Genomic DNA, 23022 nt, shown 5'->3' on the forward strand with positions numbered 1-23022 from the left:
GTCTACATGTTTTAGATTAACCATAAAACTACATTTTCCGACATTCTTTGCTGTCATTACCTTTTTGTTGGCACTGAGGTTTTCAGCAGGGATCTGAAGTGTTACTTGATAATCTGTTAGTTTACTCATTTCTTCTGCTAAGAAGTTGGCTTCTCTCACCAGTGTATTTGCCTTTACTATCTGCTCTCGAAGTTTAGCCAGGCTCTGTCGAAACAATTCATCCCTGTGGTGCAGTAGGTAACATGAAAAATACACAGAAACCTATTTCTATTATTGGAAAGCTGCAAATAGAGGTGCTAACAAAGACTTTTCTGAAACAAGTTGAAGAAGAAATGCTGTATAGCATTATGTCAGCAAACACAAAACAGTGTCAGACAATTTTATTGAGGAAAAGCAGTGATCACATATTAAACAAACATATTACTGTCGAGATAAGTCTAGCACAGTAATGCCCAAATAAAAGGGCACAGTACTATGGGAGCTGTTACAGTGATGATTTGTTAAAAGCCCTAGGGACATTCCTAATTTTTAAGAAATGAAATAATTGCAGTTGTCTTTGTCTTTCATCTGGAGTCCTGTTCCACAGAAACTACCAGTCCCAACATGTGAGACTTCATCTAGATAAAACCCACTTTTCTTCAGATCGTGATGTTGGAACCTGCAATCACTGCAGGCCACAGCTTTACATCACAGCTAGGGGCTCTGCAGTGCTATAGACCCCCAGACCTCCCTCCATACACTTAAGCCATCTCAAGTGTACACATTAAAAAAAAAAAAAATCCTATACACTCAAAGTACCTTTTAAGTAATAGACGAATGAGCACAGGTTAAAGCTTGCGCACTCTGTACAGTTAACAGTCTCTGGAAAAATTCCAAAAAGGTTTCTAAGGCCTGCCTGAGCAAATCTGTTCTAATATAACACCTGGCAAACCTGCTACGACACATACTATACCTCTACCCGTGATACTAAGATATGCTCTCACCTGGGATTCTCGTCTTTAATACTTTTAAAAGTATCGTGATTATCCTCTGAGCAAATGCGAAGTCCCCCTTTCTGCCTTTCTTTGTAATCCCAACAGCACTTACTGTGTCTCATCATCTTCATAAAACTCATGATCAGACTTCAGATATTTCAATGACCAGCACTCCTCTGTACGATTTTTTAGCTTTTCTAAGTCCTACTGAAATACAGTACACGTTCTGCACATACAATTTCTACAAAATATATTACATTATGGACAAGCATAGGAGGAACAAGTAAATGGGCCTTGCTGTGAATATAGGCAAAGTTTGCCTATTTGCCTTTATTCAGATAAGCTTTGATCTTTTGTATGTCTTTATAGTACAAACCACAAACAACTGTTAGTATGCCTTTCAGACCCCAACAGAATTCTTCTTTAGTGGCTATCTTTTTGCTAAATATCCCGAAGAACAGCCTGGGTAATTCAAATTGCATTCTGCTGGTTCCCTGATACCATACTAAAGTGGTAAACGACCAGCAGTGTTAGAAGCAGCCTTCAACATGCTGAAACATCTCTCCCTGCTATCTGGCCTAAGTTTGCAACAGTGGTGGGTTTTGTTGGATCTTAAATAGCTGCTACTGTCCGCAGATTTTTAGTCCACTTCCTCCATATCTGCTCCCAGCATTATATGGAAAATTCCTTTCCATCTGCCTCTTGCTTCTGTTATCCAGGCCATCAAGATTAAATGAGCAATTCCAGACCATGGGAGTGACACATTCCACAGACAGCTATAATTTTGGATTCACCCAGAAAATGAAGGTAGAGTCAAGAATTACTCACTAAATAGTACTTAATACTGAGAGTGTCTTACACCTGCAACCACTGTGAGGCAGCTGCCTAGCTTAAGAAACAGAAGGCAGCTTTGATCTGCAAGTTCTGTAAGAGCCATGGGATTCAGCTACAGCCAGTCACTTCCTTGATCCAGGAAACTGGCATCTGGCAAGCTTTTTGGGGAGGCTCCCACACCAATCTTGTCCTAGCTAGATTCTTGAGAAAGGAATGGTTTAAGACTATAAGGGGGACTTATGAGTAACTCAACCAATTATTATGAGTAGTGCTCATTCCAGTTGTGTTTTTCTGTGTATAGCTGTGCCAGCACCCTTCCAGAAACTTCAGCAAAAAAAAAATGTTTCAGATAGGATTTCTTAATTCTTACTATACAAAACATATGACAAGCTCTACCAGGATATTAACCAAAGCAAATACCCACTGAACATGAAATCCTGAAACAATCGTTTAAGCCATAACTAGGGAAACTTACATCTGACACTCATGAGGTGTCATTGCAAGTCTCGGGATTCGTAATGCCAGATACTGCCCGGAGGAAAAGGACCTGGGGGTGCTGATTGACAGCCGGCTGAACATGAGCCGGCAGTGTGCCCAGGTGGCCAAGAAGGCCAACGGCATCCTGGCCTGTATTAGGAATAGTGTGGCCAGCAGGACTAGGGAGGTGATCGTGCCCCTGTACTCGGCACTAGTGAGGCCGCACCTCGAATACTGTGTTCAGTTCTGGGCCCCTCACTACAAGAAGGACATGGAGGTGCTGGAGCGTGTCCAGAGAAGGGCAACGAAGCTGGTGAAGGGCCTGGAGCACAAGTCTTATGAGGAGCGGCTGAGGGAACTGGGGTTGTTTAGTCTGGAGAAGAGGAGGCTGAGGGGAGACCTCATTGTGCTCTACAACTACCTGAAAGGAGGTTGTAGCGAGGTGGGTGTTGGTCTCTTCTCCCAAGTAACATGCGATAGGACGAGAGGAAATGGCCTCAAGTTGCGCCAAGGGAGGTTTAGATTGGATATTAGGAGAAATTTCTTTACTGAAAGAGTGATCAGGCCTTGGAACAGGCTGCCCAGGGAAGTGGTGGAGTCACCATCCCTGGAAGTATTTAAAAGACATGTAGATGAGGCCCTTAGGGACATGGTGTAGTGGGCATGGTGTGTTGGGTTGACGGTTGGACACGATGATCTTAGAGGTCTTTTCCAATCTTAATGATTCTATGATTCTATACAGAATATGCTGAACTAAACCTCTGGTCCAGCACATCACCACTGCCCCCTCGCCCCAACAAATTAAGTTTGTTCAAAGTTACAATGGGTTAACTTTACGCCAACAGGTTTTAAGGCCAGGTCAGGTATCACCTGTCCTGACATAGTCAGCATAAAGCCATGCATAATAAACTGCACAATGTGTTCTAGCTGATCTGACAGATACAACCACGTGCCTACATCTGATACCTATCAAATTCATTTTGCTGGCTGACGCAGTAGAGCTCAGCTTCATTTGCAATGGCAACAGAGCAACAGCTAAAACTGCACTAATCCTATCCCATGCAATCCAGGCACTTGGCTCTTTCGCACATTCTTGACATCCAGTTTTCCCATTTTTTCCTGCGTTTCTTGCCCTCTGGCCAGTTGGCTGGTAAACACCTTCTCAGCACCATGTTGCCATGCTTTTACAACAGAAATCCCTCAAAGATTTTTTTCTGGTTTCTTATTTAAGAAGATTCCAATTTTTTGCCCTTTTTTTCCGAAGCCCAAACCTCTTCTAGAACTATAAATAAATAAAAAGTATACCTAAGAGGATCTTCTGGAGGACAGAAAACTGATAATTAGTTCTTCCAGAAACTGCTTATTCAATGGCAGTGCCACCAAAACTTTATCAGACTCCTTACTGATTGCTACAAAGAGCATTCATTCTTCTCTTTTTTACAATGCAGCAAAGTACAGTCTTCGAGTAGTTCAACAGTTACATAGAGTAAAGCATTCACCCATGAAATCCAGAGGCAAAAATGTTTGTTCAAAGCACAGCTCATCCTAAGAAACGTCTAACAACTGAGAAGAGAAGGCTGGCAGAACACTTAGCCTTGATACCACTCCAGATTCTCATTTTTATGTCATTACATGGTTGTGGTGGCTGGTTAATTTTAAATTGATGAATTACAATTTTTTCTTCTCAAGTCTTAAGGACGGGCAAGAAGTTTTTTGCTACTTCCTTTTCCCTTCTGTTGCATCTTTTTAGAGGTATGGCTCCCCTTGCCAGTAAGCCCAGTTCTCATCTCTGCTACTGAAGTGGGTTATCAATGATTTCTTGATGGCCTTGCTGTGCTAGAAGCAGTTCTGAATAGCAATGATTCCAACCAGCATGTTTCTTACTTTGCACTCCTTCTGCAGCCCTAAAAGAGCATGCAAATCCCAACCATGATTCTGCAATGCTTTACATTCAGTTCCCAATGATTCTGTTTTTAGCTCTTACAGGGGCAAAAAATTATTTTAATTAAAGTTGAAACACAGCATTACTTCTCTCTATACTTGCCATGGAAAACATTCTAGTCATCGCTGGTCAACAGTTTGTTATTTGTTTAGTTTTTTTTCCCAGGCCAAACTGGGCAGAAAGTACAAAACAAAACCTTGCACAAAAAATAAACCAAGATCTGTTCTGTTCTAACACTCTGAATTTGAAAGCTGCCACATAATCTTGGCTATCTTTGTTTAGATTCCTCTTGTACATGGATTTTTTTTTTTTTAAATGGTGGAGAATAAAGCAAAAATAATCAAAAGAGGAAAAAGCAATCAAACTCACTACATATAGGAAAAAGGCTGAGCGAATAATGAAGCTTCTGGTTTAAAAGAAAATAGAATAAAAGAAACTTACAAGAAACCTGTCAGTACATGTAGTCATTCTTCCTGCTGAATTAATCCAATGACAGAATACTCATTCATATGCCGAAAACTTAAATCATCTCAGTTGCTGCCCCTAGAACTTCTCTCTATGGAGCTGACATCTTTCTCTCCCCAATGATACTAAGAGCAAGCTTCTCGCATTGTCAAGATGCAAACACGCACTTAAACTCTGCTCACATCTTCCTAGTCCGCTTTTTAAACTCCCCCTGCAAATCTCATGACAATCTTTCACCAAGGCTCCGTTCAGGTGCCATGCTATTCCTTTGTAAAGATGCCTTTTCACCTCATGGCAAGCCTTTTACTTCCTAAACAGCTCAAACATACTCTATTTGACTATTCTGCAGTTCTCTAATACACAGCAATCCTCTTCTAAAGGTGGGCTTACTTTTAGAAACACATACATACAACATCTAAGGACTCCCATTTTCTGTATTTTTTATGGTTTTAGATTGTGAAATACCGTGCTCTCATTGTATACCCTCAATACGCCTTAGTGGACTCAGTCCAAGTTGACAAATTTACCTCTGCACTATCCTTTCCTTTCTTTCCAGAAGTAACTTAAACAATAGTTGCTAAACTAAATATTTCAGAAGCACTTCTCTAGTTAAAAAAAAAAAAAAAACCAATAAAAATGCTATAACGTGGATCAATAAAAGCTAAATTCTTGTTTCATTTGTGTGTTAAATCAAACAGGCAGTTCTTGTACGCACATTACACATCAGAACCTAGTCCTAAATGAAATGCTAACAGTGCTGGCAGATCTTGTACTGCATGTCAACCCTACCAAAAAATATTGTAAGTTTCTGACAGATGGTTCAAGCCCCATGTTCCACCCTTTGTAGTTCTTATTAGTCCCTTTGTTTTAACTCCAGTATCCTCACCTCTCTTCTGTCCAGAGATTTACTTTCTGCTGTGCAGTCTGAGCAGTGTAGGAGAGTCTGTCGCTGCCATGCTGATGCTGTCTTTCTGGAGAGAGCTGCTGCCGCAACAGCTCTAACTCACGTTCATACATCAGCCGCTGCTCCTCAAGAGCACTCCTCTTCTCTTCCAAGTACTGTTTCTCCAAGATCTGGACCACATTTTGTACTGGGTCTAAAAAGAAGCGGGGAGGGTTGGGGGGGGGAGGAAGAGAAAAGAAACGCAGAAAAGTGAGAAAATGCCATTTCAGCGTTACAGAACACTCACTATTTATTTGGTAACAGCAATCAACATATCCCAGAGTCTTTGCAAACACAAGATGGCCATTGTCCCCCAAAACAAAAGCCAAAATAATAAATATTGCATTAAATAAATAAATCCAAACAAGGAAAAAAATATATGGCATGCAAAGAGGCTAGACCAATGGTTAAGACCCTCGTCTACTGCATACTTCAATACTGTGAAGTTATAGTATGTTCCAGAATCCCAGTAGGAAAAAAACCAAATTGTCTGACTAGTCACGCATCGCATTGCACCAATGCGCTTCACAGCACTAAAGCAGACAAAGCACCTACTGGAGGAGACTTCTGCATTTAGCTTTACAAACTGCATTCCATCTCAGTATCAACCCAGAACAAATGTCCATTTGGATGCTCTATCTTGAAAAAACAACTGCTTCTGTCAATCAGCTATGGTTAAAGCTAAACTGCATTCAAATTAAAGAAATATTACTCTGTCCATTCCTGGTTTTAGGTCCAATGCTGGACTGTGCCTCTGGAAGGGCAATTCAATGGAATAAGCTCCTTCTATATACTACCAGTATATATACGCTTCATGTACATACATCTGAAAGCTTAAATACAGCAAAAAAGTGGTTTGCAAGATGCCCAAGCTAGATGAATATCTGAGTGACAGCACATCACCTAACAAATGGCCGATTGTGTACATCAAAAGGGGAAGGGAGAGGAGTTCCATAGTTGAAGTGGTGGATTGTTAGGGGAAGCACATTGCCAGGATTTTCAAATTCAAAAAATTTCAGCTTTAAAATAATTGTTTGTGATATCTCTTCCATTTTGCAAATACAAAAAAAAGAGCTGCTGTGACGTTTAAGGATGCCAGTCTGTCACAAGGGAGGGAGAAAAATAAACCTAGATTTAATTACACTGTCCCACTTTGGAACTAGAGGTGTGCTTCTCAAAAAAAAAACCCAAAACAAAACACCAGAAAACGCATCGGTGTGATTTAGTTATCAACCATCTTGCCCTCAGTACCAAAATCCAGTCCTTGTAAGATTTCGTACAAGTTTTCCTGACACTACAATGCTACATGAAACAAAATTTGGGTTACTATAGCACGCAACAGAGGATTCACATGAAAGGTTCTGTGGGGTTCTCATCATTGGTAGTGTACGTTGGTCACCATTACACGTACATACACTCTCCCAAAGATCACATCCCCTGTATCTTTGCAAACCACGTAGCATTACTGTATTTAGTAATCTATAACAACTTAGTACTAAAACTACTGAGACCAATTTTGCTAAAGATAAACTAGTTCACTGTCTGCGATTTTAACATACATGGCCATTGAGGCAAGTCACTTCATAAAACAAATCCTTCCTATAAATGTCAGAGACGCAAACAGGATCTCCAGGGTTCTGTTGTTAGAGTGGGTTTGTGTTTGCCTCTCAGCATCCTTTTTTGAAATATTAAGATGGATGTAAAGCACATCTTTATTTTCAGCAGACACTACTGCAAGTTGCTACTGTGGCCCTACACTTATCCACGGAAGAAATCACTGGCTTCACACAAAGGCATCATAAAATACCACCACAATGGTAATTATAAAGCACAAAGTTAAAAATCAGTCAGTCTAAATAGCAACCAAATAGCAAAACAGTGATGCATAAAAGTGTCTTAAAATAACCAGAAATATTACTTTTTAGTACATGACATTCTCAGAAAGACAGTTAGCTATTTTTAGCTTTTAAACAGACAGTGCAACGAAAACAATTGACTGAACCAAGTTCTAATATTCTAGACTACAAATCAAGCTATTAATGTTGATCTGCATCATCATTATCCTCCTAACTCCTCCAGATAATACCAGAATTACTTTCACATGCATAGGTTTTACTGCATAATCCCTAAAACAGTTTTAGTTATGTGTAAGAATGGTTGAGAAATCAGGTATTACGCAGAAGATAGAGAAGAGGCATGGAAGAAATTAAAAGCCCTCTATTGTGTTTGTAAACACAGGAAATGAATCTAAGGCTGACTCATTAAGACGAGACTTTCCTAAACTGCTCAAAGACCAGCTCCGAGTTCAGGGAGCAGATTTCCTTAATAAAAGTGATCTTTTCAGCCACCTAGATTTACAGGATCACAACCACCACAGGATCAAATTATACCATGGAAAATATTTGGAACAAGATGCAAGAACCTAGTCTAAAAATTCCCAATTTCAACAAAATTCGCTACGGTTTGGGGAAAGAAAAAGGTGGGTTATGCTTGTATTGAAATGCAAAAGGTAAATTTACACTTTTAGGAAAGTTTTCAATTTAACTTTTGAAAGATTTTACACCAAAAACCGCAAGCCTTTCACAGTGAAAAAGCAAAATATGGTGTGAATTATAAACCATATAGTTAAAAAAAGATGAAAAAATAAACAGTCAAGTTTTTCACAATTCAAAAGAACTACAATAGTGTTTAAGTTAGATTTAAACACCACGTTCCACAATTTTGGATTTCTCATGCAAAGTCAAATAAATTAGGGAAGATTCTACCCAGTGCCTGCCAAATGCACAGCAAATTCCATACAGTGTTAAAAGTCCCAAGTCCCAATCCTTTACATATTTATATGACAAGAGTTCAATGGCCCTGAAAAGACCATTCATATGGAGTTAATCCTCTGCAAAATGTTTGAATATTAACATTGAACCAGAAGAATGTACTTTTTCCATAGGATGAACAGCATTTATTACCTTGCTGCAATGTCACTTAATTCACATCTGGAATCTGTTAATCCAGTAACAACATTGCTGAATAAGTTCCTTAAGATTTCATATAAGTGCATTTTTCTAAGTCAGCTAGAAGAAGGTTATGACACAGGCTGCTTTGCTAAATTTCATCAAAATCCCCACCCTGAGCTGTAACAGCTTTGTTTGCTTAAATGAGAAGCTGCGTAAACTAATCACATCGTTTACTTAATTACTGCACCATATACAAGAATAAAGTAAACGTCTTTGCTGCATTCTGTGTTTGACCAGCATCACAAACTAGCAGTACAAAGCTGATCTGATAGAATCCCCCAAAGAAAGTGAACATGCTGAAGGGAGGAACGAATCTGGGTGTTTTCTTCACAGCTGTTTTCAAAGTTACACATTTTCCTCAGAGCTCCTCTGGAGCCGGATGCAATATGTGACACTGTTGTACTGGTTACATGTGATAAAAACAAATGTGTTTGTGTCCTGGAGAAGCTAGGCTATTTATTTAAAGAGGGTTACTGTTCTCAAAATAGATCAAGGGGGAAAAAAAAAACAAAACAAAGGAAAACCAAAAACTCTAGCTTTGGGCTATATCAAACCACTGATGTGAAAGAAAAATCCCAAACCTATACATGCCTATAAAATAACTACCTAATAAAATTTTTAAGATACCTCTTTATCCCCCCCCTAGGGCTTCTCCACAGAATGCGGATAATAGAATTAGCTGTCTTCAGTTATTTAGTTATTTCTTCTTCTTTACCCATATTTTTTTTTTTCATTTTAAGGAAGAATAAATAAATTGTATTGCAACAAAGCTGCTTTACTTCTTACCCAACAAAATGGAAGCCTGTCAGAAAATACTGTATTTTAGCTATACCATTGAGAAGAACAGAACCTGGAAGCGCTACTGGGCTTTCAATCAAAAGACCAGCCTATGATCCTCAGAGTCACTAGTTTTGTCAGGGTTTTATTGTCACTTACTACTCCAACTTAGTTAAGCAACACCTACGTGGGAGGGAGCAGAAGAGACAAGAAACAGAATAATTGGGTTATGATGCCTCTGAAACTGTGCGACACGTATGACTGCTAACATTTGCTGTGCATTAGGGAGGAAAGAGCTCTAATGGAACAGCAAGGTCTGTACTGTTCTTGAGTAAAGACACAGAAAACAACACAGAAGACAAAAATTGGCCCAGACCACAATCAAAAAAGTCTATTGAACTAAAAAGTAAAGACACTTGAAACACTGTGAAGAATCATTTCCATCAGATAGATAACTACACATGAAAACCAAAAAACGTAACCCTCCGTTCAAAGAACGCTGACTCATTGTAGACTGCTACAGTTTAGTCAAAACCCTGGTTAGTGACACGCAGATCAAGCATCAATTAATGCTTTCAAATTTCTCCAGCAGTCTCATGCATGAGCCAATCGAGTTCAAAACCTTTGTCCCAGTTTTGGCACAGATACGGGATGGTTTGAGGCCTTAAGACAGGCAACAGAATCTTCACAAGGGATGACAACACTGAAGACCACCAGGATGGCAGATTCATCTGAAATTCATCTCCTGGTATGAGTGAACCACAATGAGAATATTTCTGTTATCAAACAGTAATTTCACATCAACTTAAATGACCTGACCCTGTAACTCACTCACACAACCAAACCCATTAAAATCAAACTGCGGAAAAACCTGCAAACTATTGCTAGAGCATCAACCATCATGCTGCACTCAACGGCAAAACAGAGAAAGTTAAACAGGAGACCAAGAAAAAAGTAAATGTTGTATTTCAACAAGTAAACCACAGCAAACAATGGAAATACTGCAAAGATATGAAGAAAGGAGAACAGAAAGCAATGAAACATCATTTACTGTATCGTCTTGGTCAGCGACCAAAAACCAAGGTATTTGCCTCTCAAATTTTGTGTATTAAAAAACCTGTACAAAGCATTCAGTAGTTTACCAAGTTTTTCAGCATTTCTTCATACCATATTAATATGATATGAACTATGACTTGCCTTCTGGAAACCATGAAAACACTATATTGTTTTATGTATACCATACCATTATTTTATATATACTGTATTTTATTATACTGTCCAAAAAAAGGCATCACAATAGGTTATAACAAAGATCAAATAAAATATTGAGAGTGATCAAGCATTAAAAACCATGCTAGCTGACATTTGACTATTGGTTTGTTATCATTTCAGTGTTTTCCTACTAAGGTTAAAATGGTGTCAGTAGTATTTGATACAAAAGGAAGGATGAAACTAACGGAGCCGTACCTGGAGCACCCTTTTGTCTGCAGTAACTTGCAAAAGCAAGAGGTTAGTAGGACTTAGATGATGATTTGACATGTTAACAACTCAGCTGCACTATAAAGGACAGCAGATATACAGACAAAATTGTGTGTCAGGGCACAAACCAACTACTAATTTGTGTTTGTGTCTGTATTTATACCAAGCTGCATATGTGTGTGTATATATATAAGCGCCTAACATTGTTTCTGTAAAATACCTTTTTCTGAAAATGCTCCAAAGGCCCCTGGAGCAAATGTACCACTTGCTTTACCCAGAAATTAAGTTCCATGCTGAATTTGTTAGATAATCCGAAAGAACCAGCTGCCTTACCATTACTATTCAGTGTCTTCATAATAACTTCCATTTGTGCAAACTCATAGTTGTAGTCTGGTTCTGAAGAAGCTTCACTAGCTGCGTCCAGATCATGCTCTCCTAACGAATTTTCTTTCTCAAGGTCTTTCAGCCAATCTCGTCGTTTCCTCTTTGGTAAGTTGATTCTGTGTAAAAATTGAAATTTAGTTTCTAAAAAGTTTATGCAGAACAGTGGAAGACAAAAAAAATAGGCTGAATGTAAAGAGGCTGGAATGTAAATATCAACTATTACCTAAAAAAGTGGTTGTTTCCCCATAATATTCTATCTCCATGCCATAACTGAGTGACAGAACATACCAGTGCACCATTTACACAGGATCTGAAAGAAGAAAATACAACTTCAGTAAAATCCTAAAAATAAAAGGTTGAAAAGTAACAACAAGATCTACTGCTTCTCCCATCTACAGACAGGGATTTGTATCATACAATGCACAAATCTGCTAGGTTCTCACTAAAGAATCAACAGGAAAGTTACTGGTCTGATTTCTACTGTCGGAATTAAACACAAAGCACCCCTCCAGCTTTCACTGATGCATCTCTTCAGTAAACATACAGACAAAGTTGCTTTTAGTTGCACAGTTTTCTTTAAATGCCCATTTCTCAAACTGGGTCACTGCCTGTTTCTTATAAACAGTCTGTAAACTTGGTTGCATGCAAATCCTACTGATAAAGCTCTCCAAGATAAAAGTTAGTCAACACAGTTGTAAAACATACTGTTAACGTACTCGGCATTCAAGCATAAGAAAAGACCTTTAGATCCAAGTTTCATTCTTTCAACAAATGGAGTCTCTATTATTAACAAGGGTCTACTTTTGTGAACATCTGGTATACTGCTATATTTGCATTTAGGTTTCTTTGTATTTAAGTTTCAATCACAAAATGGAAAAAACGGAGCTGTTGAACTTTTGCATATGTGAGTCACAAAGCAGAACATTTTATTTGAAATGGAATAAAAACTTAAGTAAAATGAAAAAAGCCTTTTTAGATGCAGTGTTCTGTATTTAGCTGTCTCTCTCAAGTAAGTCAACACAAACACATAAGCATTTGATTTAAAACCAGATTTTTATTTTATCTTTTTTCAATGAAATTCTGGTAACTAAATTTCTGTTGACACTAGTATCTTAAGAACAGCTACTTAAGCATTGCAGATCAGGCACGAGTAAAACAAAGTATGTTTTTTCCACTGACATGTGCCTTTGTTCTTGCCAGTCAAAATGACTGATTTCCAGTATAGTAACTTTATCACCACATTTTTGAATCCCATCTGTTTGAAATTTTGTACTGTAGGCTGCAGAAGAAAAATGCAAATGCTAAGAGGTATTTTACTGAAGGCAGAACGAAAGAGATCAGATTTTTTAGAAGGTGTCTCTCAAACTTTTGTTCTTCATTCTAATACTAATCTATAAATTATTTAGATATTCAGATTTCAGTCAAGCAGCATGACTATTAACTAGGACAAAGGTACTGCTTATCACACGCCATTGGAGATGAAGCGACAAAGACATTTACAGTTCTACCCAAGAAGCCACAGTGCCCCCCAAAATGAAAAATAATTAAAATACAGAAGTAGAAACAAAAGGAGAAACGTGACTTCACACTGTATTTTACTAGACACAGCAGTAATTAAATATTTACAAAAGAATTTAAAGATCTTCAGATCTTTAAAACACCTCTTCCTCACAAAATACTGACCTTTACAACAGGAACTACTCACGAGGCACTATTTATCCTCCCCCATCAGGACACAGCCTACTATCCCATAGCACAGGTTGGGATAGCCAGCAGCATCTCAGTGATCCTGTTACCACCCAAGATTCAGACAAGCAATGGTCCCTCATTCCTACCAAATACCTTCTTGAGATGATTTATTCTGAGCCAAACCACTGATAGCCTGTTATGCTGCAGAGTGGGTGGGTGTATACACGTGTGGGGAAATCTCAGTTTTATCGCCAAATTTCACTTCTAAGTATGTTTTAAGTCACCTATACTGAAGCTACTCATGGATGAGAATGTAAGATACTTCTGACTATGTAAAACAAAAATGCATGCACGTTATCTTCTGGTAAAGAAAAGCAAACACTTCACTGGAAAGTGCTGCTGATCTTCCTTACCTTGCATTTTCTTTTGGTGTGAGTGTAACTTCTCCATCTAAAGCAATATCAATCTCACAGTGTTCTGGTTGGATTCCTATACCAAAGAGCTGTATATCCTGAGAGGTATCTGCACCAACTCTTGTGTGATCCTAGAAAATAAGCTGTTACTAAGAGACAAGCAAACTATCACTGTTTATATAACTGAGAAAATATTAGCTGAGGCACTGAGAACGCACAATCTATGTGCTCTCCTTTGCTAAGCACTTCTATAGAGCAGAAATAGTGCCACAGCAGATTTGAAGACTGTAAAGAAGTCACACACAAACTGTTCTTCTGCTGTGCACTTTATCTTCATACGGTTTTAGATAAAGCAGTTTTTAGATAAAGGAGTTGACACACAAATTCTGATTTAAAAATATTCTCAGATTATGTTTGCATACAAGCAATAATGCAAATAGTGAAGAAAACCAGCCATGTCATATAGGCATATATAAAAGAGGACAACATGGATAGTAAAACAAGGTGCAAAGAGACGGCTGCTTTTCAGAAAATAGCTATATAGCAACTCAACTAAACATACTAATCTCTACATAATTTCAAGTCGTATTGTAAATTCTGCTGAAATACTTTACTGTTGTTAGAGAAGTTGTGCTTTATCTGCTACTGTTCAAATACAGAAGCCCTATCTCAGCCACTAAAGCAGAAAAGTAACTATAAAAATAGACAGGATAGTCTTTCATATCTTATTGACAAGGAGCTCACGTTTCCTTACAAACTTACTAGGTTTGTATTTGACACTGTTTCACTCTGACACGAGACTGTGCTAAACAGAATGGTATGAAAGCTAGCGGCACTAGGAAAATACATTTCTGTAAATTTTTAACAGTGCTTTTTTTCCCCCCCCCTTTCTCTTTTTCTTAAGCTTTTCTGTCATCGAAGACTATGTTTACTCTTACCGATTACTGCTAAACATCATCTCTTTATGATTAACTCATTGAATATTTAAAGCAATCCTCAGTTCACTAACAAAAAGAAGCATCTAACATGAGGCTGTCGCTTCAAGTTCAGTCTAAAAGGCAATTCTATTCACATACTGTCTGGAAAAGCTAGAATTTATCTCAGCATTGGCACACACTGAGCACTTCTCCCACTGTTGGCAATCAGGAGATCAATTAGGAAAACAATGAAGCTGAACTGCAAAGGGAGAACAAAAGCCTAAACAGTAGGAGGAGGCCTATCCTATTTTGCTGCAACTAGTCTTAAAAATCTAAATACATTCTGAATAACAAATTGAGCCAGAAATTCAAAACGACAAACAGGTGTCCTTTCATTCTGTGTGAACATCCTGTTCACATTCTTACCTTTAAATAGTAAACCAAAAGCTCATTGAGTGCAGGGTCTGCATTCAGGTTCACCAGGTAACACTTGTCATCCCCAACCTTGATACCTGAAGACTCAAGGGAAATTCCCATGCTCTCCAGCTGCCTTTGCCTCTCCTGCAAGCAAAAAAATAGGTTAATCTTGCCTGTTGCAATATGTAGAGACAAGTACAGCAAGTAAATGAAAGGAGAGCAACTAAAGTTGAGGATGCACGTGCTGAACATGCATTCTGCATATCGCTACCAGAAACAGAACTTAAGACATTGGTCAAGTACTATATGTTTAATAGAATTTATTTTTACATACCAACAATAAAAAGTTAGATCTAATCCTCAAACACCTGTTTCCCCAAAGCAGCACTTGCTTACCTAAGCAGCCCTCTTAATTTTATTAGAGATACTCATAAGTAACATAACACGGCTTTGAACCTCTATGTTAGTTAAAAACGAGTCTCAGTTGCAATTACTTCAAAGATAATCACAGTCATAGATAATTTAGAAAATAGCATGCCGGCAGTTTAGGTTTATTCTTTTGCAGTATTATTAATTCAGCTAAAGCATCTACTCAATCACACATCTTTTGCTTTGCTACAGTTTGGGGGTTGGGGTTTTTTGTTTGGCTGGTTGGATTTGGTTTGGTTTTTCCCTCCCACCTTTTTTTTTTTATTTAAACAGTGGTTGCACCAAAGCATGCTTCTCAAACATTAGGACTAGAAAGGGAAACCACCAATATTCATTCTCCATTCTAGATGGTGGAAACGATGGAAAAGTACACTGGAACCCAGAAGTTTTATTTTAAGAATAATGAACAAACATTAGTGAATACATGTATACATTTTCCTTCTATGGTTAAGAAGTCACTAAAAGCAAAAGCAACAAATATTGCCCAAAATTCTGATCCTTTTGTAATTCTTCATTTTCTTAGTCACTTCAGGGGAAACACATACAAGATCCCACTGTGGTCTTATAAATAAATGAGCTGCCCAAACATATTTTGATGTTTTATTTTAAAATCAAGTATTAGCTTTTATCAATGATATCATCACAGAGCTACATTTATCCTAATGAAATTTACCCTTAAAAAAACAAAAAACAAAACAAACAGAAACCATGGGGAAAGACAAAAATCCAGAGGAATTCTAAATAGCTGGTGGAGAAGACAGCACAGTCCACTAAAGCTCATGAAATTCAGCTGACTTGCACTATATAAGTATTTGGCCTTTCCTCCTCAAAATTTCTGAAATACCTGTGCAATTTCTTCTGTTTTCCTTAGCTTTTCTTCCCAGGTGACTGTTAGCTCTTTTATTAGTTTTTCAGATTCTTCCAATTTTTCCTTCAATTCTGGTGCCTTCATGGCCTAAAAGATAGAAATTAGCAAAAACGTTCAGCTACTCTTCCCACTGTAACATCTGCTTGCACAGGGAAACTGAACACCACAACATAATATGAAATGAAACAAGTATAGATTTCAACTACATCCCCAGGTTTTTCATGGCAGAAGATAAAGAAACAGGTCATTTGCAAAGGAAGAGGACAGAATCAATCTATAATGAGTCCAGATCTGAAATAGCTGAAGATTGACATAGCTCCAGAGGCTAATGGAACCAACAAAATCTCTGGGCCTGGCCACTCAAGCTTCAGTGTCTGTATAAAAATATCTGAATATTTAAAAACTTTAAGTCTTAGCTATCTGAAGTTCAACTGCAAAGTCTTTCTTCCAACACTAGTTTCAAACACAAATTCCTCTTGATATTTAGCCTTCCATTCTATCTTGGTTTCGTAAGAGTTCCTAGAGTTGCATTAAAGCTTTCAGACTGACCCTGTTGATTACCTTCGAAGGAAGGCATGCTCTGGAGCTAACACAGGCTTCTCATTTCACAATAGGAAACAAAAGCAAAGGGCTTGAATACGTCCAGTGCCAAGTAACAGTTCAACCGGCCTATAACTCTATATAACAGTTTTTAACAGAAGGTATAAGAGAAAAAACTTTTTAAAAAAATTAGTAAGACTTTGGACACCTTCCTACTGATTGTGTTCAGGCCCAGTCCACCAACATAATTAAGAACATGTTACAATAATATTTTCTGATTTTAAATATGGGATTATAACAGATTTTTATTTATGAAAAAAAGTGAATAGCTCCTTTTTCTTAAAGCAGATTTTCCCATTCCAGCCTGTAAGGAACTGTTCATACAAGGAACACTATTCCTTAAATAAACGTGAAGTTTAAACACCACCCAAATCACAAATTTACCTTCAGACACACTTCTGTTTTTTTTCCACCAGTATTTTGTGCCTTGCCTGAAAAGATCAAAAATGTTTTCCTACAGTGCAGTCCCTAATTTCTCCAGCTATCACCAAGTAAACTATCCTACCTTGATACTTTACTCTCCAATTAGAAGTATAAATCTAAGATAAGCAGCAATCTCACAGTGTTAACTGTTAAGGCAGTAAAGCAAATTGCTGATGGTTTTGGTGTTGCAGTTTTGACAATTTTTTATAGATTTTCACAAATGTCAAGGAGAGAAACATCCCACATATTTTGTGGTCCAATACCAGATTTACAACTTTTCACACTTTTCCATTTGACATCATAAAATTATATAGTTCACCAATGCAAAAAAAATTTCTGCTAATAAGTCTACAGAATGAAGTTGTACTCTAGCTCTTATCTGTGCTGCATCAATTATTGCTCGACATGAAGTTCTTCAAGAACAGTCTATTCTGGCAAGGGTCACTATCAGTACATCGTTGTCCTCATTTAAAAGTTATTAAAAATATGCAAACATTATGTTGGATTTATTTCAGGAAACAAGGTTAATTATTTAAAAACAAACAAACAAACCAACCCCAAAACAAAACACCAAAAAAAACCCACGCTAGACTCTTCCTTTCCTCATTTTGTAAGACTTAAAAAGAAAGCTAGTCTTCCAGCCAGAGTTTGACATTTCCTTGGGAAACTCAGTTTACATTGTACTGTGAATAATGTTACCTCAGCTTGTGAGAGCTGTTCTTTCAGTTTTTCAACTTCTTCACGTAATTCTCTGATGACCCTAGCATTTGGATCTTCATTCACCACAGCATGATTAACTATCCTTTTGGCTCTGTCTGCATATCTCAGAGTAGAGAGTGTTTCTTCATAGTTGTCTGCTGCTGGACTAATTGTGGCTATCATGGCAGTTTGGCTGTTTCCTCCCAAGTTGTCCTGTAGAGTGCACCCACAGAAAGTTTGAGGGTTAAAAATTGTTCTGAGACTATACAATGTCTTTACAAAGATATTTAAAATACAAAGCTGACTATTTAGATGCTGAAAGGTACTCTGGATGTAAACCAACCAGTACGATCCATGAACATTTCTAGCCACCTCCACAAGCTTTGATTCCACTATAATTGAAAATAGCCAAATAGGACTTTACGTAGAATTAACACAAGATATACTTAGCTGTCCATATTACTTGGAACAACTTATAGCTATGAGAGCTCCTTAGGTCATTTCTTTAAAAAAAAAAGATGAGAAGCCCACGCACACAGAGGAATGCTACAATGATCCTACAAACTATTAAGCTGACATCTTGTGAACAGGGTGAACGGAAAATATTAATTACCTTGAGAAGCCAAGTGAGTACAGAGTCTCTGTAAGGCACAAACTTGTTTTTCCCCTTCCCTGCTGCTTGGTCAGCAAGTGATGATATAACCAAGCCCAGCGTTGAAAGTGATCTATAAATGCAACACAATAGAACAGATTTAACACATATTCCAAATATAGATTTAATAAAACACAGAAAAGGGGATTTGCTAAAGAGTTTAATTTATGCTCTGCAGAACTTCACTTCATCCAATTTTTAAAATTTCAGAATAACTTAAGTTAGAAATGACCACAGGAGATCAGCTAGCCCATTGCCCTGCTCCAAACAGGCAATGTATTTATTGAAGTTACGTATCTGGAAGAAAAAAAAAATTACATCTACAGTGTTTCATCTCATCTGGTACTAAGACCAAGTACCAGGAAGACTAAGTTGAAATATTCAGATATTTAAAATAGTTTGAAAAGTGCAAAGCAGACTGCTTCAGTACATGAAGAATCACTGCCTTTGATTAGACATCTACCTTTTCTCAGAGACTAAAAATCTTTCTATCTTGGACACTGCCTCATGACACTGTTACGAGTCAGTGTTGGCAGCACAGTAAGAATCCCGTCTCTAGAAACAACGTTCTAAGAGCACTGGCTCAACAACAGACTAAAACTGAACAATTCTTTAGCCATAAGGAGGCACCCTCAAGACAAAGCCAGCTATGGCCAGGAGAACTAGTCTGCCTGGTGAACCAGTAACTAATCAGCCATCACACGACAATGGAAAACTGATCACCAGAAGAGACCGATTAGGAGGTCTCTTGACAAACAGGTTGACTTATAATTGAGGTGGAGCATCGCTAGCTTCTTGTGGGGGGAGTAGACCAAAGAATCTCCCAGTTACAAAAATGTTGCACAAGCATGAAAGAGAAAAGCCCCCAAATTGCTTAGCAGACAGCCACATCCCAAACACCACTCTAGAATCATGAAGAAAATACAGGTAACTCATTCATTTTGATACATGTACCACTTCTACCAACAGGGATAACTGTATTAGCAACCTGTGCAAAGCAAATGTACATTATATTATCCAATTGTTATACAACCCTGTGTAAATTTTAAGTGACATCGGGACTCTTGGGGTGAGTATGTTTAAGATAATGAGCTGGTTCAGGAGCCTGAGAACATTAAACAGATGCCTAAAGGGTTTTAAAACAGACAGCGCTGAAGCCCAAGAGCATACTCGTCTGTCATACTCATGCCCAATTATCCAGCTACTCTTTATAACTACTAAGGAAAACTTCAGCAGCGTTGCAATTACATAGTCAAATAAATCTTTAATTGTACTGTTCCACTCCATCCTTTTGAGTTTTCTTTTCCAAGAAGTAGTACTATTTTAGTTGACAGGCAGTGTTTGCACAATATTTGTAACAGAGCCTTAGTGCTGCTTGAAACTACCAGTGCTTCAGAAATAACATTTAGAAAATGACAAAAAAGTTGCAGAAGAATAATTCAAGGAAGACATCTAAGGGAAGATAACAAGAACCATTACATGTGTCACAAAAGATGTCCCCTATTGCATACAGCACAAAGTGGTATGAAGAAATAGCATAGACCTGAAAGCAAAATTAAAAGAAAAAGAAATTTAAGGAGAGGCTAGGCAATCTAATCTCCCAAGAGTGCACTCTATTTTGCAATTTGTCTATAGGATAACTTTCCAATTCACCTCTGAAAAAGTCACAGCAAAAAGGAGAGTTAGTTTTAGTTTGTGACCTAAACAAAAGCCTAACAACCTCTGAAAGCTTGTGGGGGGAAAATGGGGGAGGGAGAATTGGTTCTTGCCTCCAATCTCTGGTCTCCACAGACAGAGATGACAGCGTGCTAAACATGCGAGAACAAACAGTAGGATGCTGTGTGCTGCTCCGTAGCAACCTTCCACAGCACAACTGAAAAGCACCACCAGTATATTCCCAATGGAGTCCACTTTCAAGGAGCGTAAAGACAAAAAAAATCACTCTGGCCTATCTTCCTCCGATTCCTCTTTCCCTCTTTAAATGACGGGAAATGTGAAAACCGAAGACAAAAACTGAGGGAGGGGGAAGAAAAGGACAGTCAGAATGGAGATAGGAAGAACAAGGATTCAAAAAGGCCTCTCACTGAAAACTATTTCACAACAGGGCTCCAACACCAATTTGAGTTATGGGCACTACATTTTAATAATAAACAGGAAATTATAAGCTACGGTTTATTAACACAGGATTAAAAGATGTGATAATACTTCTGCTCCTTATAAATGCTGGTTTTATTTTAAGACTGTTAACATCTGCAATAAAAGCCAAACTGGAGTCATTTATGTATTCTGCTTGAGATTTCATAATACAAAGCTGTTTAAAGACTTTAAGGAAAGCAGTAAAAGAAATGGCTGCCCAACAAAGTAATTACAGGACTCATCATCGGCTGCTTTGCTTCATGCTAAATGATGCATCAGAGATCCGTCATTACTTTGATCCTATCTCACACTACTCATACAATGAATCAACCAGAAGGCCTGAGCCCGTAGTGCATGGCAGACTGAGGCAGTTCAGAAGCAGCAGAGTGAACTTACGTGGTGCAAGAGCATGGGAAAGTGCCATTTCTGCACACTTTCTGTTCTCCTTGTCCCTATTCCTCAGGCACGACAGGCTGCCCTTGCCAGCGGGCGGAGGGAAGCTCACATGCTCCCCACCACTGGCCTGAGTCAGCAGCCTTCGAAGGGAAGTTCCTCACCGCAGGGAACAGCTCTGTCCCTGAATGACACCCATTCAAGCTACTTCTGTACCATTTACAATCAAATTCTTCCATGAGCAGAATCCACCTTTCTCTTAGTTAACTCTGAATAGAAAAAACCTCCCTAAAATCAGCTTGGAGCCAGACCTCCCAACCCATTCCTCTCTCCCCTCCCCGCTGACATTTTAAAGGCTTCTTTTTGCATTCTCAAGTTAAAATGACAACAGCTATGATTTTACTAATCAGAGTTAAAATTGCAGACTGCTCACAGAAAGTATTTTTCTTAGCCACTAATTGACAGCTTATTTATTCTGCTTCCTCCTACTATTGTATTCTAGAAATTCTTTGACTACAGCACAAAGTTGTCAAGCACCTGCATTTCTACGCTGGGTATGGGAACTAGCATGTCCTGGGGAGGAACAAGCACATCCAGCTTTCCTGTGAGGTACGGCAAGTCCCCCAAAAACCTCAATAATAAAGAGCAGACACCCAGCACCTTCATCAAGGCAACTCTGCATCAGCTCTGAGAAAAATCAGAAGTAACCTTTATTAGAACTTTATGAAGACGTTAACAAAATGACACAACTCTCCGTTGTTTCAGTGTGTGGGAGAGCGATCCATCGCCTCCCCTCTGCAACATGCTGTCCCGAGATAGGAAAGAGTGTTTACAACAGAATGAGTTGCGGGACGGAAGCAGCAGCTGCCAGAACCCTAGCCAGGTTTCATGCAGAAAACAAAGAGCAGAGAAACCTGCAGAGACTGGCTGAATGTCACACTACGCAGTTTTGATATGCACAGCTGAGTGTACATTTTCCTTGTCTTGTAAATACATAAACAGGTATGTTATTTCCACATTCTTCTTCAAGGCAATAAAACACAGCTCAAGCAGCAAATTTATTTGACAGGTAATTTCAGGAGCTCCATTTTTGATCTCATTAAACATAGCGCATGGTACCAATGTAAGTTACTGCTTTTTTATAAAAGAAGAAAAAAATAATTTAAAAAGGAGCCAACATGGTAAGGTATATGGTTTAAGTATTCTGTATTACTCCAGAAAAGATTATTGCCTTTCCCTAGTAAGTAAGGTGCATCACACCCAAAAGAAGATCGTACACAATGTTCTCTGAAGAATTAGTCTACTAAAACACGTATACCGATTTTGAGGCTCCGAGTAAAAGTCAGACTTCATTAAAGCTCCAAGTAACAGCAAAAGTCTAACCGAAGACACCAAGCACAGCACTAAGAATTCTCTTGCCTATCAGTTCCAAAAGTGATTGCAAATAGAGAATGCTTAACAAATGGACTAAGTAATATAGATTTATACCATATAAAAATTTAATTGATGGGAAAATGTAGAGCTGTCCCCTTTTGTTTTTAAAACATCTTTTAAAGAAAAGTTTGGTGCTTGCTTCTGAAGTCATGTATTGTCAAAGAGGTTCAGCATGGGCAAAACAATCTTCCCTTACTGCATCAATGCCGTAAAAGTTTAAAACTGAGTAAACATCCTAATAGAAAAAAAAGGAAGTCTTTCTGTTATCTATAGCTACACTTGCAATTTGTTAATAGCTGTTGGGAGAGTTGGCATTTGAATTCTTCCCCAAGAATTAGAAAGAAACATTTAACCTCACCTTTGTTTATGCAAAATACAAATACAGTTTCTAGTAAAACCAATCTGAATTTAACTGGTAACCTGTGGGGTAAAGGTACAATGCCTGCCATTAGGCAAACAGAGCCACAGCATTTTGTTTCACAAGGACTACGCCAGCGTGGCTGCCAATATGATGCATTAAACACAAAGTAGATTAGAAATTAAGCTAGAAAAAGCAAACATGTTCAAACTCTAAAAAGAGGTAATTTAAAATCATTTTAAGCATGAATGCTGTTCAAACACACTTTGTGCTGTCACTGTTAACTTAAAATACCAAACCACTTTGTA

The 23022-nt window shown here is 38.2% G+C and overlaps 1 protein-coding gene across 1 annotated transcript in view; it reads right to left on the minus strand.

Moving 5' to 3' along the window:
- Positions 1-23022, minus strand: part of KIF13A (kinesin family member 13A) — a 118233-nt gene that overhangs the window by 28143 nt on the left and 67068 nt on the right. The window contains exons 10-18 of the mRNA XM_075142791.1: positions 18355-18466; positions 17742-17954; positions 15996-16106; positions 14732-14866; positions 13389-13519; positions 11510-11596; positions 11236-11402; positions 5579-5789; positions 61-223 (exon numbers count right to left, since the gene is read on the minus strand). Coding sequence (XP_074998892.1) covers positions 61-223; positions 5579-5789; positions 11236-11402; positions 11510-11596; positions 13389-13519; positions 14732-14866; positions 15996-16106; positions 17742-17954; positions 18355-18466 — 1330 coding nt within the window. The remainder of the gene's footprint in view (positions 1-60; positions 224-5578; positions 5790-11235; positions 11403-11509; positions 11597-13388; positions 13520-14731; positions 14867-15995; positions 16107-17741; positions 17955-18354; positions 18467-23022) is intronic.

This window comes from Calonectris borealis, chromosome 2, assembly GCF_964195595.1.
Source record: "Calonectris borealis chromosome 2, bCalBor7.hap1.2, whole genome shotgun sequence".
NCBI lineage: Eukaryota > Metazoa > Chordata > Aves > Procellariiformes > Procellariidae > Calonectris > Calonectris borealis.